Source organism: Camarhynchus parvulus, chromosome 2 (assembly GCF_901933205.1).
Source record: "Camarhynchus parvulus chromosome 2, STF_HiC, whole genome shotgun sequence".
NCBI lineage: Eukaryota > Metazoa > Chordata > Aves > Passeriformes > Thraupidae > Camarhynchus > Camarhynchus parvulus.
Genome location: NC_044572.1, coordinates 43,728,813 through 43,746,669, shown reverse-complemented (window position 1 = coordinate 43,746,669; position 17,857 = coordinate 43,728,813). Strand labels below are relative to the sequence as shown.

The 17,857-nt window shown below is 38.1% G+C and overlaps 1 protein-coding gene across 2 annotated transcripts in view; it reads right to left on the bottom strand.

Annotated features, from left to right (window-relative positions):
- DNAJC13 (DnaJ heat shock protein family (Hsp40) member C13) overlaps window positions 1-17,857 on the bottom strand; it is a 56,304-nt gene that overhangs the window by 22,684 nt on the left and 15,763 nt on the right. Inside the window, exons 10-31 of one of the 2 annotated variants that reach the window (XM_030969871.1) lie at window positions 16,929-17,095; window positions 16,750-16,829; window positions 16,501-16,670; window positions 15,580-15,679; window positions 15,226-15,333; window positions 14,567-14,722; window positions 13,782-13,838; window positions 12,400-12,521; window positions 11,172-11,247; window positions 10,051-10,146; window positions 9,769-9,912; window positions 8,572-8,586; window positions 7,977-8,059; window positions 6,662-6,815; window positions 4,486-4,589; window positions 4,248-4,407; window positions 3,238-3,300; window positions 2,794-2,895; window positions 2,542-2,646; window positions 1,942-2,144; window positions 1,416-1,500; window positions 821-975 (exon numbers count right to left, since the gene is read on the bottom strand). In XM_030969871.1, the coding sequence (XP_030825731.1) occupies window positions 821-975; window positions 1,416-1,500; window positions 1,942-2,144; window positions 2,542-2,646; window positions 2,794-2,895; window positions 3,238-3,300; window positions 4,248-4,407; window positions 4,486-4,589; window positions 6,662-6,815; window positions 7,977-8,059; window positions 8,572-8,586; window positions 9,769-9,912; window positions 10,051-10,146; window positions 11,172-11,247; window positions 12,400-12,521; window positions 13,782-13,838; window positions 14,567-14,722; window positions 15,226-15,333; window positions 15,580-15,679; window positions 16,501-16,670; window positions 16,750-16,829; window positions 16,929-17,095 (2,505 nt within the window). The remainder of the gene's footprint in view (window positions 1-820; window positions 976-1,415; window positions 1,501-1,941; window positions 2,145-2,541; window positions 2,647-2,793; window positions 2,896-3,237; window positions 3,301-4,247; window positions 4,408-4,485; window positions 4,590-6,661; window positions 6,816-7,976; window positions 8,060-8,571; window positions 8,587-9,768; window positions 9,913-10,050; window positions 10,147-11,171; window positions 11,248-12,399; window positions 12,522-13,781; window positions 13,839-14,566; window positions 14,723-15,225; window positions 15,334-15,579; window positions 15,680-16,500; window positions 16,671-16,749; window positions 16,830-16,928; window positions 17,096-17,857) is intronic. The other variant, XM_030969876.1, reaches the window with a different exon arrangement.

Genomic DNA, 17,857 nt, shown 5'->3' with positions numbered 1-17,857 from the left:
TAACTGCAACAGTTGTATGAATTTATGTACTAAGTTCATTAAAACCTTGGGAACTCCACCAAGCTACGCACTCCTGTGTTATAAATCTTGCCTCATGTTCATAATTTCCGTTTGAAACTCTTACTCCTGAAAGCTGGTTTTTTATACACACAAAAAAAGATGCTGATAGAGACACAGACAACCTCTGCCCTGTTAGATCGTCACTGCAGGGATGACACAGGATTATTTTAGACTAAGTGCTGACAGTTCTATTACACCAGAGTCATCATGGAAGCATGCAATCATTGCCCAATGCATTTCACTGTCCAAGAGACTTAAAAAGCTGTCCTACAACTCCAGTTATGAACTACTGCATTTAGAAGGAAAGTACTGACAAGAATGGCAGTAGCTACCTAAATATGCAGTGCATTATCCAGCAGTACAGACTGTTTTAACTGTTTTAGGCTTCAATATTGAAAGAGGCTATTATATTTTTTAAACTCTTTCAATAACTGTCTAGTATCAAAAACAACATCAGCATATATGTGTAGCCTGTCTTACTACTTTTTAGTGCTTGTAAATCGCTTATTCTACAGTAAGGCATGCCTAGTTGTACTGTTAGAACTGTATCTTCAGACACATTCTCATTCCCTCTCTGGAAGGATAAGAAATTAACTTTTTAGTGAATTTCTAAATTTAGATCATGTGGAGGCAATTCTTCTAGAAGAAGAATTTCATGCTCGTTACAGCAAGCCACACTCTCCAGAGCATGCAGAGATGTAGGGCAGCAGTCCTGAGCATGAGTAGTCAAGAGGCGCTTTTGGCTACTCTTTTTCCTCACCTTGCAATAGGAAGTACATTGGAACCTGTGTACATCATGATGAAGAAGAATACTCCACTCAGATAAAAACGAGGTAACTGAGGGTTGTCTTGCATGACATGAGAGAGCAATACAGCAACTTTTTCCACCAGGATAGGATCAAAAGTCAGTAATAGCTGAAACCAAACACAAGCATTTATATCAGCTGCAAGTAATCTAACCAAAATTGAAGTTTTAACTAATTATTGGGGCAACCCAGAAATTTATAGGTATTACAGTTAAAGAATACTTCAGCTTAAAAACAAGTGTCAATCAAAAAACATTCAAAGTTGAAAGGGACCTCCGGGGATCATCTCGTTAAACCCCTCTGCTACAAGTGTGATCTTCTAGACCTGGTTGATAAAGACCATGTCCAGCTGGCTTTTCAGTTTCTCCATGGCTGAAAAGCACAAAATTTGCGACAACACCCTATGAAACGAACAACTGCTTAGTCAGGAACCTGCACAATGTTACAATTGTTCTTTGATGCATTTACCTCATCTGAAGTATTCACATGAGGAAGACAGAGCAAGTGAAACTTTCACTCATTCAGGTACATTTTTGAAGAGTTACTTACCTGAGTGATATGAGGAAGGCAAGTACTATCTGACAACAGCCTTTTCACTCTAGGCAGAGGTCTTATAATAGCATTATCTTGATCCCTAAAAAAATCAAGTAGTCAGCAGTAAGCACACTTGTGCCTTTTCTCTTTCAAGAATGAACAGTTTTATTAAGCATAAGTATTAGACTATTGAAGCCATATTCTTTGTCTTTTTTTTTGTTGACTTCAAAGTTTGTTATTAGACTTGTGTGGTTTAGTGTCCTGCATTAAAGCAGTTTTGTTTAAGTTAAACAAGAGCCTGCCTATAGCATTAGAAATGCACATAGCTTGTGCATTCATTCTTGCAGTTCCTTTCACAATATTAGTATTGTCTCATTTACAAACTCTCTATTTGCCCACAGAATTAATTACTACCATGTAAAAGGCTCTTTAATAGAGTTCCTTAATGAACTACTTCCTAAGAAAAGCTTTAAGATAGGATTTATTAATTCATACATCTGCCAGATAAAGTTAACCCCTTCTGCTGAAAATCACTGCTTACCTGCTGGGAAAATATCCACACATGGTGATGAGCATGTTGAGGACAAGTGTGGCAAGGTCAGTCTCATTCAACACAGGCTGCCCACTGGCAAGCAAGCACCACTTCAGCTGAGGGATGACCTGTAAGGGTCGCCAGCCATCCATACCCTGAGCCCAGCAACGAGTTTTTGAAGTCACCTTCCCATTGTTCCATAGTTCCTGCATCTATTGCAAGATTAGAGATGAATTTAGTTTATTCAGCATTCAGAGCCACCTTTGCTCCTGAACACTCACATTCATGACAAGCTTTTAACTGCTATATGGTACACTACTATAGTTGCATGAAATTTCTAAGTGTTCACAACTCTGTCATGGAATCACGAAGAAGAAAGTGTTGATTATGTTGAAACTAACTGAGGCATGGAGGGGTAGGCAGTCTTACCAAAAAGGCTGCAGTTCTTGGCATTACATCAAGTCTTTTATCTAGCTTTAATCCTTATTTAAAGAGTTACTTGGAGAACATTCTTTAGCATTGTTTATGGTCCCTCTCACTGTTTGACACACACCCAGTCACCAGGACAAAAATAATTTGTCAAGTTGTGAGTCCGAAGCTGACAGGTACCTCTTGAAAGCTGTAAGGACCACTCCTTTCTTTGTCAGCATTGCCAAAGTACCATTCTTTCTCACTCTCCCTCTTTGCATCAGGTGCTGCCTCAATCACGTTGCTCTGGAAGTGGATATTTACAAGAACAGCTTTAGCTTCACAGTGCAAATATCACATTTCTACAGGAAATGTGAAAAGTACATTGATTTCTTTAAGAATTGTCCCTTTCACAGAGCAACATATGAGTAGTAAGAAACAAAGGCCCCGTACCTGTAAAGGGACTGTAGCTCTGCTCGTGTGAAGATGTGCCAGAGTAAGAAGATCTACAAGGATTCTGATACCATTTGAATCCATAAGGTCCTTCACATTTCTCTGTAAACAAATGAACTGAGTTACCAAAAGCATTTTCTAGATAAGCATTGCTGCAATTAAGCATTGCAGAGTTTTATTCAAGTAAGAAGTGACCACAAAAAAAGTCAAATCATTCTCTAAAGTGACTGGATTTGGTGCAATCACCACAATATCTACACGTTTCCTTCAGCTTCTCACTAGTAAATAACAGCTATCAGATTCCAGAAAGCTGTATCAAACATTGTTCTAAAACTTCCTCAGTACCTGAATTTTGGTTCAACTTAACCCTGAAAGACTACTTCAGACTATTTTATACAGTTAAAAGGCTGATAAACTGTTGTTAAGTGTACATGGCCACCTTACCTTATTGAGGATCAGCTTGTTGAGGAACAGGATCAATCTGTCCCGCTCAAGCCTGTCAGTGCACTGTTTTAGCAGAAAAGAACAACTTAGTATTTCATAGTACATACTGGAAGTTCCTTTCAAAAGCCAGCATAGTTGCAGCTGCAAAGCCCTGTATTGTTTTTTCATGCCCAGAAAAACTGATGACTATTAAATGTTAAGTTTCGTGCACAGCTAATAAAGGTAGTTTTCTGCCACTGAGAGCAAAGGCCTTGTTGCCCTCCAACACTGATGCTGCCCTGGATCAAATCCACTATTCCGCCAAGTCCACTGTTCTATCAGGACTATGTTTGGATTCCCAGTGAACCACATGAAACAAGCACAAGAGAAAAAGAGAATGCTTTTAGCCAGCAGACAGAGAGGGTCTTTGATATTTCATCCCTGGTGAGATTATCAAGGCTTAAGGCAAAATAACAAGGGACCACCCTGGTTCAGTTTCACTTTCAACAGCCAAAACTCATGCTGATGCAAGGAAAGAACTCCTTCAGACTGCATGGAAATTTATTTTTGCAAGCTGAATCAGTTGTCAGACATAACTTAACAGACACTTAATAGGCAAAGCAGCTACTACTACAAATCTAATCCACCACATGCGCTCATCTAAAGCTATTATTTCATTAGGTCTGGGGCTATGACTCAAAGTCACTACTCTGAAATAATGCGATATGGAATAAGATTCTCCTCTCATAAAGCTTCTGCATTTTTCAAAAGCAAGCTGAAGTTACATCTGCATTTTGTTGGCCTTAAAGAGACTAGTTTGAAATATCTCTAGGATCAGCAGGTTTTTTAGTTAAACTTTAATGAAACTGAAACAAAGGGAGATTCTAAGAACAGCTGTTGACAGCATGGAAAAAAGTATTCACAAGCTGCAAACCCAAAACCTGGGTTTCACAGTAACTTGAAGGATCTGAACATATGTTGGACTAGCAGTATGTTAACTAATATATCCAGTAATTTAACATAATTCTTACCCTTTCCAACATTCCAACAATGTACTTAGTATCAGAAAATGGTCCTATTTCTTCATGACACCTTCCATAAACAATGGCCAATGCTTGCAGACATAAGCATTTCATATTCACTTTTGGGGTAAGCAAGAAGCGATGGTAGAGTTCATTAAAGAATTCATATCTAAAAAAGAAAAGAGATTTTAGAAAAGAAAACAAACACAGACCTTAGGAATGAGATAAGGTTTTAATAATGTCTCACGATCTTTTGATTGCTCCACTCTCTTCAGTTTCATCTTCTTCCAGCAGCAATCTTAGATAATAATCCCCTATTTTTATTTCCTCAGAAAGGCACTCATATTTTACCTGTAACACAGAAGACCTTACTTAACAGCATATATTGTTTCTCCTTCTCTAAGTTTTTGCTCGCATAACCATACTGAGCTCGATTGCATCTAAAAACTCAACAAGGTTAGCAACCTCTCCTAAGCTGTAGGAAAATTGAAATCTGTAGGTTTTCTGTTAAAGAAACACACATCCACAGAATAAAAGTCACTGGCTATTGCTGCCCCCCTGAATAAATGAAGCTTCTCATCATACTGAAATCTCCATTTCCAGCTTTAACTAACTTGTTTTTAATACCAGCTGGTTTTATTAACTAAACTTGGATAACACATGATGCATTCAGTGACTCAAGTTTAATAAGTACTTATTCCACTGCAAGGTATTTCACTTAATGTTACTGCAAGTATGAAATACAAGCATGACCTAATTACTAGTTATACTTGCTATTGTGCTGGATAATAAAAGCCTAGAGGTATCAGTTCACAAAACAAGAAGCTGAAGTAAAATTGCACAATAAAAGCCATCATTAACTTCAGAGCAACTACATTAAATTTAACAAATGCCTCAACGTTCAGTGGTAACAAGAATTTGGAAGCACTTCAGTTAGAGGTACTTCTAACATACAACAAAAGCCACTCTACAGTGGTTTTTCTTATCTATAGTTTGCAGATTAGTGTCATGAGGCACAACGTTATCTACAGATTTGATCACAGCATTACATATAATGATATCCCACCAACTGGTATGCTTTCAGAGGAGTATCAAGCCACCATCCTCCTTGGCAAAGTGACAGGTTTTACAGTTGATAGAAAAGCCTCTGTCACCACTATCTAGTTCAAATACTCACAGCATAGTCCAATAACATCTTCACTACTATTTAAAAGCAAATCTGTGAGACAGCAGCTGTTTAATCCAGTCCCAAAGTATCCTGGCTTGTAGCTGCAAGAATGCTACTGCTACATTCCAGCAGCATAAAGCCACATAGGAGCATAGGGTACATGGGGGAAGTCTGTATTACTAAATTTCAAATCTTTACTTCTGGTTCTGTCCCAGTTTGCAGTGCTAAAAAGTTAGGATAGCAGACACTGACACCCAGAAGTCCTGACCTATACCTGAAGGAAGCTTTGAAACACAAATGACAGTGCAAGAAATATGAATCTAAACCCAGTCTTAGCTATTTCCTGTATCAATGTAAGAAGCAACCTGTAGTTGTGTGACAGGGATAAACTGCATACATAAAACTGCTCTCTCATAAAAGATTAGCCTGGTGTCTTGCAGTTCTTCCTAATTTGCAGAGCAGCCAGCTGAGAAATTCGCCAAACCAAGTTTGTTCTCATTTCACTAACAGTTCTCAGCTCAAATTTCACTAGAAAGCCATACTCTAACAAGGAGGGCAATGGGAATATCTAAGGAATATCTTGTAGCTGAATTTAAGGGTGGCCTTGCTTTGCTTAAGCGTTACACATTAATTAGAACCACATTGTTGTGTGGAACCACAACACTACCAGAGATAAGAGAACAGTACAGGAAGTGTTTATTAGCACATTACTTAAAAACATCTTGCAAGATGTTTTGAGAAAGCCAATCAGGACCATACTGCTATAATTTACAATGCAGTGTGTTTTAGCCCTATAACCTATTCATGATTTGGCAAGCCAGTATTTAAGAGACACAGGATTACTGAAATATGAAGGAAATAAAGACAAACTTGTTATCAGGAAGAAGTGACTTCTGAAACTACCCAAAACAATTCTGATAGAACACACTCAAAAACAAGTTTGACTTATCTCGACAACAGTGCAAGGACTATCTATTAATGCAAGAATACACCACGGATTCTGATAAATGTTTAATCTCTACAGCATCATTTGTTAGATTAAAGAAGCTTCTGTTTTGCCCAGTGACACTGGATAGTGACACTGCCCAGTACCTGTTCACTGATTCAAGACTTAGGAGCCGATTCCATAACCCCCCAAAAAATCTAGCTTGCAGTCAAGATCATCAACACAAGATTCACTTGTAGAATAAGAGACAGAAGTGACATTTCAAGTGATACTTTACAGATGCAGTTTGTCCTATGGCAGGTCATTTACCTCAAACTCCTGGTGGTTCCATGAGATAACATTAGCACTACCAAGTTCTCTGTCAATATTAAATGCTCTCATCTCAGACTCAAGAGTATCTCTCAGTTCTTCCCGTGTTTTGAAGTTCCAAATCAAATTTGATCTAGCATGATCCTGAACAAATCTAAGAAAGAAGTTACATAGTTTAAACCCCTCAAAATATTATCTGAAAAACAGACAAGATTCAGCTGGCAAACTAGGAGAGACTGTTAGCATTAACACACCTTAATTAGAAGGCAGAGAGCAGTGGTATCCAGTTGGTACAGCAATTACAGTTGCTCACTTGTATCCTGTTTTGATAGCCGTGGAGGCTAGCCTAGGCTAAAGCATGCCTGTGTCATCCCTTAGGGCTCAGTTTGCCATCTGCATGTAGCTGATGACCAGGAGACATGCAAGCAATTCACTCTAAGCTAGTAAGGGCTACAGGTAAACAATCCAGAGCAGCAGACATGCACATACCAGCTGTGTTTTAAACCAATAACAACATAAAAAAGTAGCTTATGCAGTAAAATAGAAGTTGATGTCTTAAATGTCACAAAACAGTCAGTGGAAATTCTTTAGTAGCAGTTACCAACACAGCCTTTGGATACAAAGACTGAGAATGGACTTTAATACCAAAGGTTTAGGAGCACACAGGTCTTCCTTTCATGAAACTGTATTTGACATTTAGAAACAAGCAGTTAGGTTTATGGAATTTCCCCAAGCTTGCTTACATCGTTTGATAGCCAAGCCAAGCTTTATTAGTCTAACACAATGGCTCTAGCCAAAGTCATGTATTTTTTTCAGATGGAAGCCCCTCCCTTGTAAATTTTGACAGCTGTAAGAACTCACAGGTAAGCAAGCTGCATTTAGGACCTGTGGCACTATTTGAAATCCAGTATGCATGTGTTTTCTCTTGCCCTGCTTTAAGCTCATGTTTGTTCCAGTTCAAGTTGCAACATCTTGAGTAGCTTACAGGTACCATCAAACTACAATACTTTCCAGTGCTACTTCACTTGGCCTTCAGTACCATGCAGATTTGCACCTGCAGTTTGTTATTTACTCTTCCTTTTGGTTAAAGGGAAAAAATTATGTAGTTTGATATTTCAGAATCTTTCTAAATTCCTCCTTTGCCTAAACACAAGCAAAATCCTTAAGTATAGCTTAGGGGGTTTTCAGTAAGTAGCTGTTACAAAACACTTGCACTGTTTCAAGGCAGGCAGAAATTCCAAGTCACAGAGACTCAGAAGATATTAACAAAAATATCCAGCCAGATAAAAACCTGTATTAACTTTAGTATTTTCACCTGTAATAAAAGAGATCCCAGTTTGCTTCTATTTTTATCCTTTGGCGCCGTTTCCTTAATATCACTGGTTTTTGAATCATGTTCTGCAAAATAACCAAATTTCATGAGTCAGTAGAGGCAGATGTCTCCCATTTTTCCCCTTTTAAAATAAAAGGCTATATTTTTTACACTCCTTCAAAAACCATACTAAGTTAAGCCTCATTATTAATGTCTCCTTTTCTAGTGAGTAGTAGCCACAGACTTTCACAAGTGTTATTTGCACCAAGTTAAATCATGCCAGAGAAACTTTCAGCTGTTTGACGCATCATTGGTTTAGAAGCAAGTTACTCCTGAGAAAACCTTAATTCCCACCACCATAGGTATTCATCAACTCCAAAGCTGATGGAGGTGAAAACTCACATGAAAAATGTTTTGCCCTTCAAAGGAAAGAACTAGAGGAAGTCACAAAAATAAAACCAAGCCTGACTTGGTCACTGAAAGATTCCCTATTTTGATGAAGCATGAAATCACTATTATCATCTACATGAGGTATCACATGCAAGCAGAAGTCTGAGCAACAGAGTCCACACAAGTGACAAGAGATATACAGACTCACCATATTGTTTCTGTCCTGATTATGAAGAAAAATTGGAAGAAAAAGAAAAATACATTTAACACCCCAGAGTCACTGAAGTAATTTAAAGCGGTAACCCCAAACTTGCTACTACATCTTCCAAGCTACACTTGCACACATTTGCTGTGAAATTATACAGCTCAGAACTCCACACAGAAAAATGACTCTTTAAACTCAGTATCTAGACAAGTTGTTTAAAATGCAATTTGACCTTCCACTGTTTTTCACATTTTTTCATTTCTCCTGTTTTGAACCTAATTCACCATTATTTCACAAATATTACTGTCAAACTTCTGCAGCACATTCTACATCAAACCTGAGTTAGATTTTCGTAAATGAAAAATTATTGCTATATCAGAACAAGTACAAAGACAGGCATTTTCAATACTCTGCATTGTGCTTTTCATCCTTCTTTGCATGCACAACAGACTGTTTCACTTCCAGAATGCATAAAAACAAGCTTAGTCAATATAGTAAAGAAAGTTAAGGGAAACACCTCGTAATCAAAAGAATTTGTCATTTCGAACATGGCAATTAAACTAAAAGAAAAAGGAGACCAACACACTCAAGCAACACTTAAGCTCTCCTCTTACAATATCAGAATACCAAAACAGATATTTATGACTTCAGTCTTAATCACTGACCTTAGGTACAGTCTTGTGTTGCCCTTTAAGCACTGAGATACCTATATTCAAGTGAATCCTAAGGTGATGTCCATGGCAGGGGAAATAGGACTAGATGATGCCTAAGGTCCCTTCCAACCCAGGTTATTCTATGATTCTTCAAGAAGGTTCCATAGCTAAAATATCACTGGTGTGAAGTACATAATTTTGAATGCAAAGCATATTCCATTTCTTTTAAATACACCTCAAAAACTGGTTTTGCCACATTTCAAGGAATTTTCTCCCGTATAATCATCTTACAAGAAATGCATACAAGCTGCACTGCAGTTTGATACAGTTGGCTAAAGCCTAATACATATGCTGAAGGAATTAATTTGCCTGATTTACATTCTCCCTGGATCCTATTTCTAACCCAAGAATAGTAAGCGCTAAAGAGTTTGCTAAAAGGAAGGAGAACTCTCAAATCACAACACTTCTCTACTATTTCAGTGTGTGTTCTGACACTCAATTGTGACTTAGTCAAGTTACTCTAACAAAGACTTTCAAATACTTTTACCTCTTTTTGAGCTATGCCCATTCGATCTCTCCAGTGCATCAAGACTAGATCCACCTTCTCTTTGGCAAATTTTTCAACTTCTTTTGCAGCTTTTCCAGCCAGTCTCTGCCACTCTGGTACTTTATTGAACTTGCCATACTGATCCTGCAGAATAAAACCAATTACTTAGTTGTGGGTTATCTTTGCTGCAGGTCAATGCAGCAGTCAAGCATCTGTATTACAAAAGTCACTAAGACAATATATCTATATAATGGAATAGGAAAGAAAACTACAATTACTTACAGTTGCGATTTTTAAGTTATCTCTAACATGCATTCTATCAGCATCTTTTTCAGGAACGGGATCAGCACTGTCAAGGTATGCCAGCAAACCTGGTGGCTAAAAACATTTAAAACCAGTATAAACACACACGTGGCTAATTAACAGAAACCAACACTTCAGGTAATAACACAATTTCTTTAAATCAGGGATTTCAATTTATATTCTATTCTAAAGTAGGTATGTAAAGTTCCAGCTTTTTTTTTTTGCTGTGAGTAGTAAAATGCCACCATCTCAGCAGAATTGCTTAACAGAGACTTATTATTGGCTTCAGTGCAGCAGAACTCTTGGCTATATCCCATTTCTTAAAGCAGCACTTAATGCACCTAAAGAATGCAGGAAGAAAAGAGTTGATCCCAGGGCAATACTGAGAGAGATGAATAATACTAGAATCCATCCATATCCTCTGATATGGACTAAATGTTACATGTGACATTAGAGATGAGACAGTCTTTTTTGACTAAGCTTTCCATAAGATAGTGTTCAAGATGAGGACAGCTTGCTCTGCCAAAAATGAAGGAACTGCTATTTTGAAAGTAAAAGCTAGTAATTTAACAGATAGGATAATTTCTTACAACACTATTTATTGAACTAACTTCACTGAAGTAACTTAAGCAAGAAGCATTCAGGAGGCTGTAAGGGTGAAAACATATGAACGATCAGCATATGAACTAACAACATATAGATTTAACCAAGTTACAAGCAAACAAAGTTGGACAGGCAAGGCATGAAAGCATGGACAGAACTCCTGATACCTTAGTTTCTTATTGGCAGAAGAAAGCATTAGAGACACGCTTACAGCATGTCCCCCCCTTAAATCAAGAAAAAGAAGACACCTTATTTTAAAGTTTTTTGTCAAAGTATCTTAAAAAGTGTCAAGAAAGTAACAAAATTTTTAGAGTATGAGACGCTTTGAACCTCATCAATATCCTTTAATTAGCAGATGCCAGACTGCTGATCTCCCAGGCAAGACCTTCCCCTTGAAGGGAAAAGGGAATATGTTTACTACATAGACTGTCCCAACTTTGATACTGCAAGCTTTCATATTTTATTTTTTTGCTACTCCATATTTTGTTTTTACTTACCAAAATACGTTTCAACAAATTCATAGCAGTTTTGTTCTCAGCTGTCCAGAGGCCAACCAAATGTCTACTTAACTGCCTGAAAAAGCCATTGAAATTAACAAACTGCAAGTTAGTACTTTAAACAGACTTTTAAACCACTAAACTGTCACTCTTACCATGCTGATGAAATGAAGGTGAGCAAGAGCTTCGTGCTCTTGAGTGAGTACGAGCACAAAGCATTACATTGTTCAAGGATATGCTTAGCATGCTTTAAAGTGTTGCCTCTAAGAAGTTCCAGTGAAGTTAGTGGAACAGCAGCAGCACATGCTTTTTGATCTAGACCTCAAAGAACACTTGAGCAATAGAGCAGAAACATCTAATAACCAAGTGTAAGTTTATCCAGCCAACCTTAACTTACAGCTAAACTTAAGAGGCTAGAAGCCATCAAGAACATGCTCTACTTGAAATTCTTAATACCAGTTATTGACTAGAAAATCCTTTCTGGGAGCCTGCCTTCTATGCCAACTGATGCCTTCTGCCAACATTTGTCACTAGGATTCTACTGCACTGAACTGAAGCATTGCTACAAGCACATTGTAAGTAGTAGCACCAAACAGAACTAGCATGACAGATGGTTTCATACCCACTGTCTCCTGGATGACACACAGCGGCAACAAGCTCCACTTGTCCCTACATTCCTTAGCAACTCTAACCACTTAAGCAATTCACAGCTAAAGCTTCTATAATCTTGTATTTGGGTGGAATTAACTGAATCATCACTCATCCTCCACAGCATACTCTCAGAGATCACAAGTTCTACTAATTGTTGTTTCAGGGAATAACTTCTGTGAGGAAACTTCTCTCTCAGATAGGATGGGTGATCCTAACTGCATGCAAGATGTCTGAGATGTGCACATCCATTTTTATACAGTTGTACAGTATAAGTTGAAACTTTTTACAAGTTTCAAACATTCTACTTGCCTTTTCTTTCCATGAATTAAAAGAAATAAAAATCAAAACTTTAGCCATTAAAAAGTAACCAACCCAAATCCACCTTAACAAAAAAATAATCAAGGGTTTATTAAGTTGCTGCAATCTCAGCTGAAGCTTGTCCTACTAAAACATACCAGCTGCTAAAGAAAATATTCTCCTGAAGAACTGCAGCTTTTCTTCCTTGACCTCCCAATGTTTGCTAAGCCATTACTTAGTTTTTTTTTTAAACATGATATATCAAGTGAGATGGACATACCTATTTGTAAGCATCCTCTGATCTGTGCTTATTGTAAACATAGCAGTGTGCAAGTGACGAGGTAAGGCACCTTCACTGAGGGCAAGATCTTGCATTTTGGTAGCAATCTCTTTGTCTCCTTCCTTTGGAAATAGGGCAAGATGATTACTAAGGAAAGAATCTTAGTTAAGCTGCTTTTATCTCAGTCTAAATTTCCAAGGCCTTCTTGACCATCAATTATACCAACTAATATTCAAAAACCAGAAGCTAGAGTATGATAGGTTTTAAGTGAAAGTTCTCAACAGCAACTGCTCAATGCTGTAGTAAAGCTATGGACCAGATAACTGGTAGTTACGTCTATGAGGACAGTAACTGAAGAGGGCAGGATGCCTGTCTCCCATCATACATCAGGAGGTTGTAGTAGCAGAAACAATTTCACACTGCAATTATAAATTAGGATTAAACAGAGAATGGCAGCCACACATAACTGCTTGTTGCTTGACTTTTGCCGACAGTAACCACTTAAGATTAACGGCTGCTGTTCAGTTTAGACAGCTACATGGGTAAGACTGCCACTCAATCAAGACACATTAGTTGCAATGAATAAGAAAAAGCTTTTGCAGCACTTTTACTCATCTAAATTACAGGACTTTTAATAAACAACATAGTAACTTTCAACTAACATTATCAGGTGCATTGATGGAAACGTGAAGATTTGGAATACCTCTATTTCAAGTGTTCATTCACTTCCATTCCAAGAAAGTACTAGATGGATTTCAGATGCATAAGCCATTGTGATACAATGAGGCACTAACTTAAGCCCTGAATTTCAACCCAGGAAATGTCAAGAGTCAGTTAGCAAGGTCACCCTGCAACAATCATGAGCAACCCTTGAAAAGTATGGATTTGGCCCATACATTATGTGGTATGGAAACTCAAAGCCAAAGCAAGAACGAACGGAGGCTGACATCACTAGCCTGCTCTGGGACACTACTGCTTACTAATCCCAGTCGCATTCCATCTGGCAATGCATCCCAGGAAATAGGACCTTTCCTCCTTGAAGTACCCTCCAACATGCAGAAGTCTGGCGGCTCTGAGGTATGTGGCTGAGCTACGTACAACATTTACAGCCAAATCTTGACTGCAGTATGAAGACATGCAAGGCACTACCTAATGTCCCAACTCACATGCTTTCCAAACCCCCAAGTGTAAGACAAAGCAAGTTGCTATATTAAACCACTCACAATTAAGCAGGTGCTCTGTTCCTCACTTCCAACTTCCCCCTCCCCGCTCCCCACTTTGAGAAGCTAATATAACAAACTTCTCTTGGTAAGCAATTGCACTTCCAAAATAGACAATACATATTTTGCATGCTATCCCAGCTAGCATTGATAAAATCTCACCTCTATTATTGCCTTCATCACCAAACCTGCTCCTTTCACAATTGCCATGGAAGGGTGCTAGAACAGAATGTTTACAAAAAAATTATCTAAGTGCAAAAACTGAAGATTAGATCATCTGTGATTCAGTTTCCTTAACTAATGTACACGGCTGTTCTACCTCCAATTCACTTAGATGAAAGCTAGCCTTAAGAAGAGTTCCTACCCTATATCTTTGAACAAGCATCTCTCATGCAACACCCAGACAGAATTCCTGGCACTGAGCAGCAGTATATACCAGAGAAGCTGAAATAATGCTGAGGAAAGCAGCTGACACTAATCAAAAGCAGAAGAAAATACTATTTTTACAGTAAGAAGGCATTAACATTTTAGCTAAAAATGCTACAATCCTTACAGGTTTACTACTGAAGAGGATGTTACTCTTGTTTTCTGACTCTTAACTCTCATTTACTGAGAAAAAAACAAAAAGGCAGAAAAGTTGCCAATCAGGGGAAGATCTGTGTATCTGTTAAATCTATCCTAAAGTCCAAGTGCTATTTTACTGTATTTCTGGAAACAGGTCCTAGGCAGTCTATTCTACAATGATTTGGCATATCATTCACTATAGAATAATCACCTCAATCTGATATCTGAAGGCAAAATAATAAGCTACTAAAACATTCACCAAGATAGAAAAGATTTAGGCACATTAATCAGCTGAAGCCAAATCCATCTTTCAGTAAAACAAGACAAATTTCATGTTCACTGATTACCTGAAGCCTCTAATAATAGTGAAAAGTAAATCTTACCTGAAAGAGCTTAAATAGTGTTCTTCCATTAGATGCCACCATTTCCAACAACATGTCAAACTGCTGCCCCTCAGTAGTCTCACTATATGGAGCACATAGGGCAAATGTCAGGAAGTCCAGAAGTGAACTAATTACTAGGGCACCTGTCCCATGATCCTGAAATTAGGAAGACAGGTATGTAACTCAGATATAGTGGTCCGAGAGTATTCATGATGCTGAAGGTGCTCTTGCCTGTCATAGCATTAAAATAGTCTTAAAGAAACCTATGGGTTTAAAATATTCCATTACTCTGAGTATGGCACTACCCTGGTAAATACTTGGTTTTTAAAGCATATTAGAGACTCAAAATACTTTTATCTAGTTTAATCCCACAAATTCGAGTTTACACTATTCTTTTACTTAAAAGAAACATCTAGTTTTCACATTAAACATGCAAACATTTGTTGCAGGACATTCAAAATCTGTGGTATTGACAGCTATGTCCTAACCTGTCAAGATCCAATCTTAATTAGAACAAACTTCAGTGCCAGAAAAAGCTGTATTTTCAATTGTAGGTGCAAATACATTCAAAGATAAATCTCACCATGATAAAAGCATTTTCATTGAAATTAGGAAAGGCACTTAAAGAAGCTTAAATCTGTTTCCAAAATTTGACTTACCACATGGGAATTGAATTTCTCTAGTAGATTTTCTAGAAACTTCTTTGAAGAAAGAAGGGAAGCTTTGTTCAACTGCTCCTGCCTCAAGTCATAGTCATCATGCATGGGCTATAAAAAAAAGAAGTATTCACTACACAGGAACATTTCAACCCTCAGTTCTTAACAGCTGTAATCCAAAAGCCACTCTCTCTACACGCAAAAAGTTCAGTTCAAGTTCAGCAAGAAATCACTGTAAAACAAGTCATTCCATGTCTGAACACACTGCAAGTTGAATGGCAGTCCCGATTTCAACATCTTTCAGTAGCCTGAAGTTCACATATTCCAAAGTGAAAGAAACTGAAATTTAATACTTACACACATAAGAGCACACAGCATGTCAATAGAGGCATGGGTTACTCCATCATTGTTCCTTTTGAGAGCTTTCACAACCTTCACTCCTAATCGTTCTCGAAATCTTTTGAAAGGGAAGCAAAACCACTAAGATCAGAAAAGAAACTAAAATCTTAAAATTAAGATTAAATCTAATCAGTGGCCAAGAGGGGTCTGCTCCCATTGCATTTAGCAAGCCAGTACTTTGATATTTTCATAAATTTGAGACTCCTGGTAGGAAAATATTGACTTCACTGTTAACGTGCCAAGCCTATTCATCAAAATAAAGATGTATCTGTGTAGTTACAGGATACTATTTATAGTGAAACTGTAATTTGTAAGTCTCAGACGAACTCCTTTTGTTACTCTTCCTGTCATTCTCTATATAATAGCTCCTCTATATTTCCTAGTCAGAAATATTTCAAAGAATCTTTCATTTTCAGAAAATAGACAATTTCTCTGCTTCCTTAAGTTACTTAAGACAAACTCCAAGCACTCTGTACATACTACAGAAGTACAACCTCCTAACACCATTTTATCTTGTGTTGAACTGACGATAGCAATGACATCAGCATACTTTGAGACTGAAGAACTGCCTACTTCAAGGACAGATGAAGGTACACGTTAAAAACTTTTCCACTAGGAAAATTATTAAACTGTATTTGCCTCAAGACAGAGTATTTAGCACAGGAAGGATCAGCTTTCCTTGCAAATGATTACCTGGGATTCTCAATTTGCACAAAAGTCTGGTGGCAGCCTCATACTACTGAAAACCATCATCTACAGAGTCTTACAGTCCTCTTCAGAAGGGAATTCCATTTCTCACTTTTAGACCTAAGTTACTAACAAAAGTTCAAGACCTATCTTCATCTACTACTTCCAAGCTTGAAGAGACTTTGCACTTACTTTGGAAGCTGAGTAAAGGCAAGGAAGCCTGCTTTTGAAGCCACTAGTCGTCTTACTGCTTGGAATTGGCTTTCAAGCTCTGCATTAGATGCTGCAATATCTCCCTCTTGGGAGAGCAATGCTGTTATGGCATTATTAATGAGCTTCTCCTTGTTTTCTGAGAAGAGACCCTGGTTGAAAAATAACAATCATTAATTTCTTTCTGCATTAGCAACATCTTAAAAGGATGGGTAAAGGCTCTATTCTTACATCTTGTGTAACTGCATGTAGGACTCCACTGTAGGAAATGTTAGCATTGAACCTGAACACAGCATCTGCAAAGTTACCATCTGGAAAGAGACATATCAAAAGTTAAGTGTACAGTACCTGACTCAATATTTGGATGCTTTAAAGAGCACTATAAACCCACATAAGAAGCATTAGCTTACTTGGAGGAGCAGCCAAAAACTTCAGATGAAGGCTCTCTACTTCTTCATCTACAGGCATACTGAGTAACCCCCAACGCTGGCCTTTGTGTGTGGAGGTCATTTTCACACAGACATCTCTATTACCAGAGGCTCTCACTCCATCCAGCAAGCTAGCCAGGAGAGAATCTCTGGGATGGGACAATGACACACAAATACAATTTATATCAGAGAAGCGGTGCCAAAGAAACAAATTATAAGAGAAACAGGGGTAAAAAAACCACATCATGAAAGGCAGCAATACCTGGAATCTCTTACTAATGCTACTGCCAACAGCTACACCTCTGGAGGAAACCACTAACTTTCAGCGTTCCCTTATGCACTGTAAGGAGAGCGCTGACTTACACCCAGTATAGCCAGCTGCAGCCTTTCACTAATGGGATCAATTCCAGATTATCTGTTAATGAGCGACACATGTTGTTAGCCAATTCATCCCTGTGCTTTCTGCAAAACCTCACTTAGCAGGATTAGACTGTATTACAACTGCAAGTGCACTCAGGGACTGTTCTGTTGGCTGTTTTAAATAGAATCAACTAAGACTGTCTCAAGCAGAGAGCTCAAAGGGTTCACAGCCTTCACATTTCCATATCACTTAGACTGTGCTTTCTTCCCTTGTTTCAGATATACTACTTAACCAAGTACAGCATACACAGCACTGTATTGCTTAGGAGAAACACACTGTATCTAACTGCCCAACACCCTTTCATGTTAATCAGAAAGCTTCTGGAGAGATTTCTATAAAGTTGGGATGAAGGTAAATGGGAGAGATTTAGTTCCTGTAACAAACCTTGATTGGTAAGCGGCAGACTGCTAGAACAGCAAGGTTTTGAGTTAACCTCTCCCAAGGGTCAGAATTTATAGAAGCTGAGGAACTAAAAGTGCTACAGTAGTAA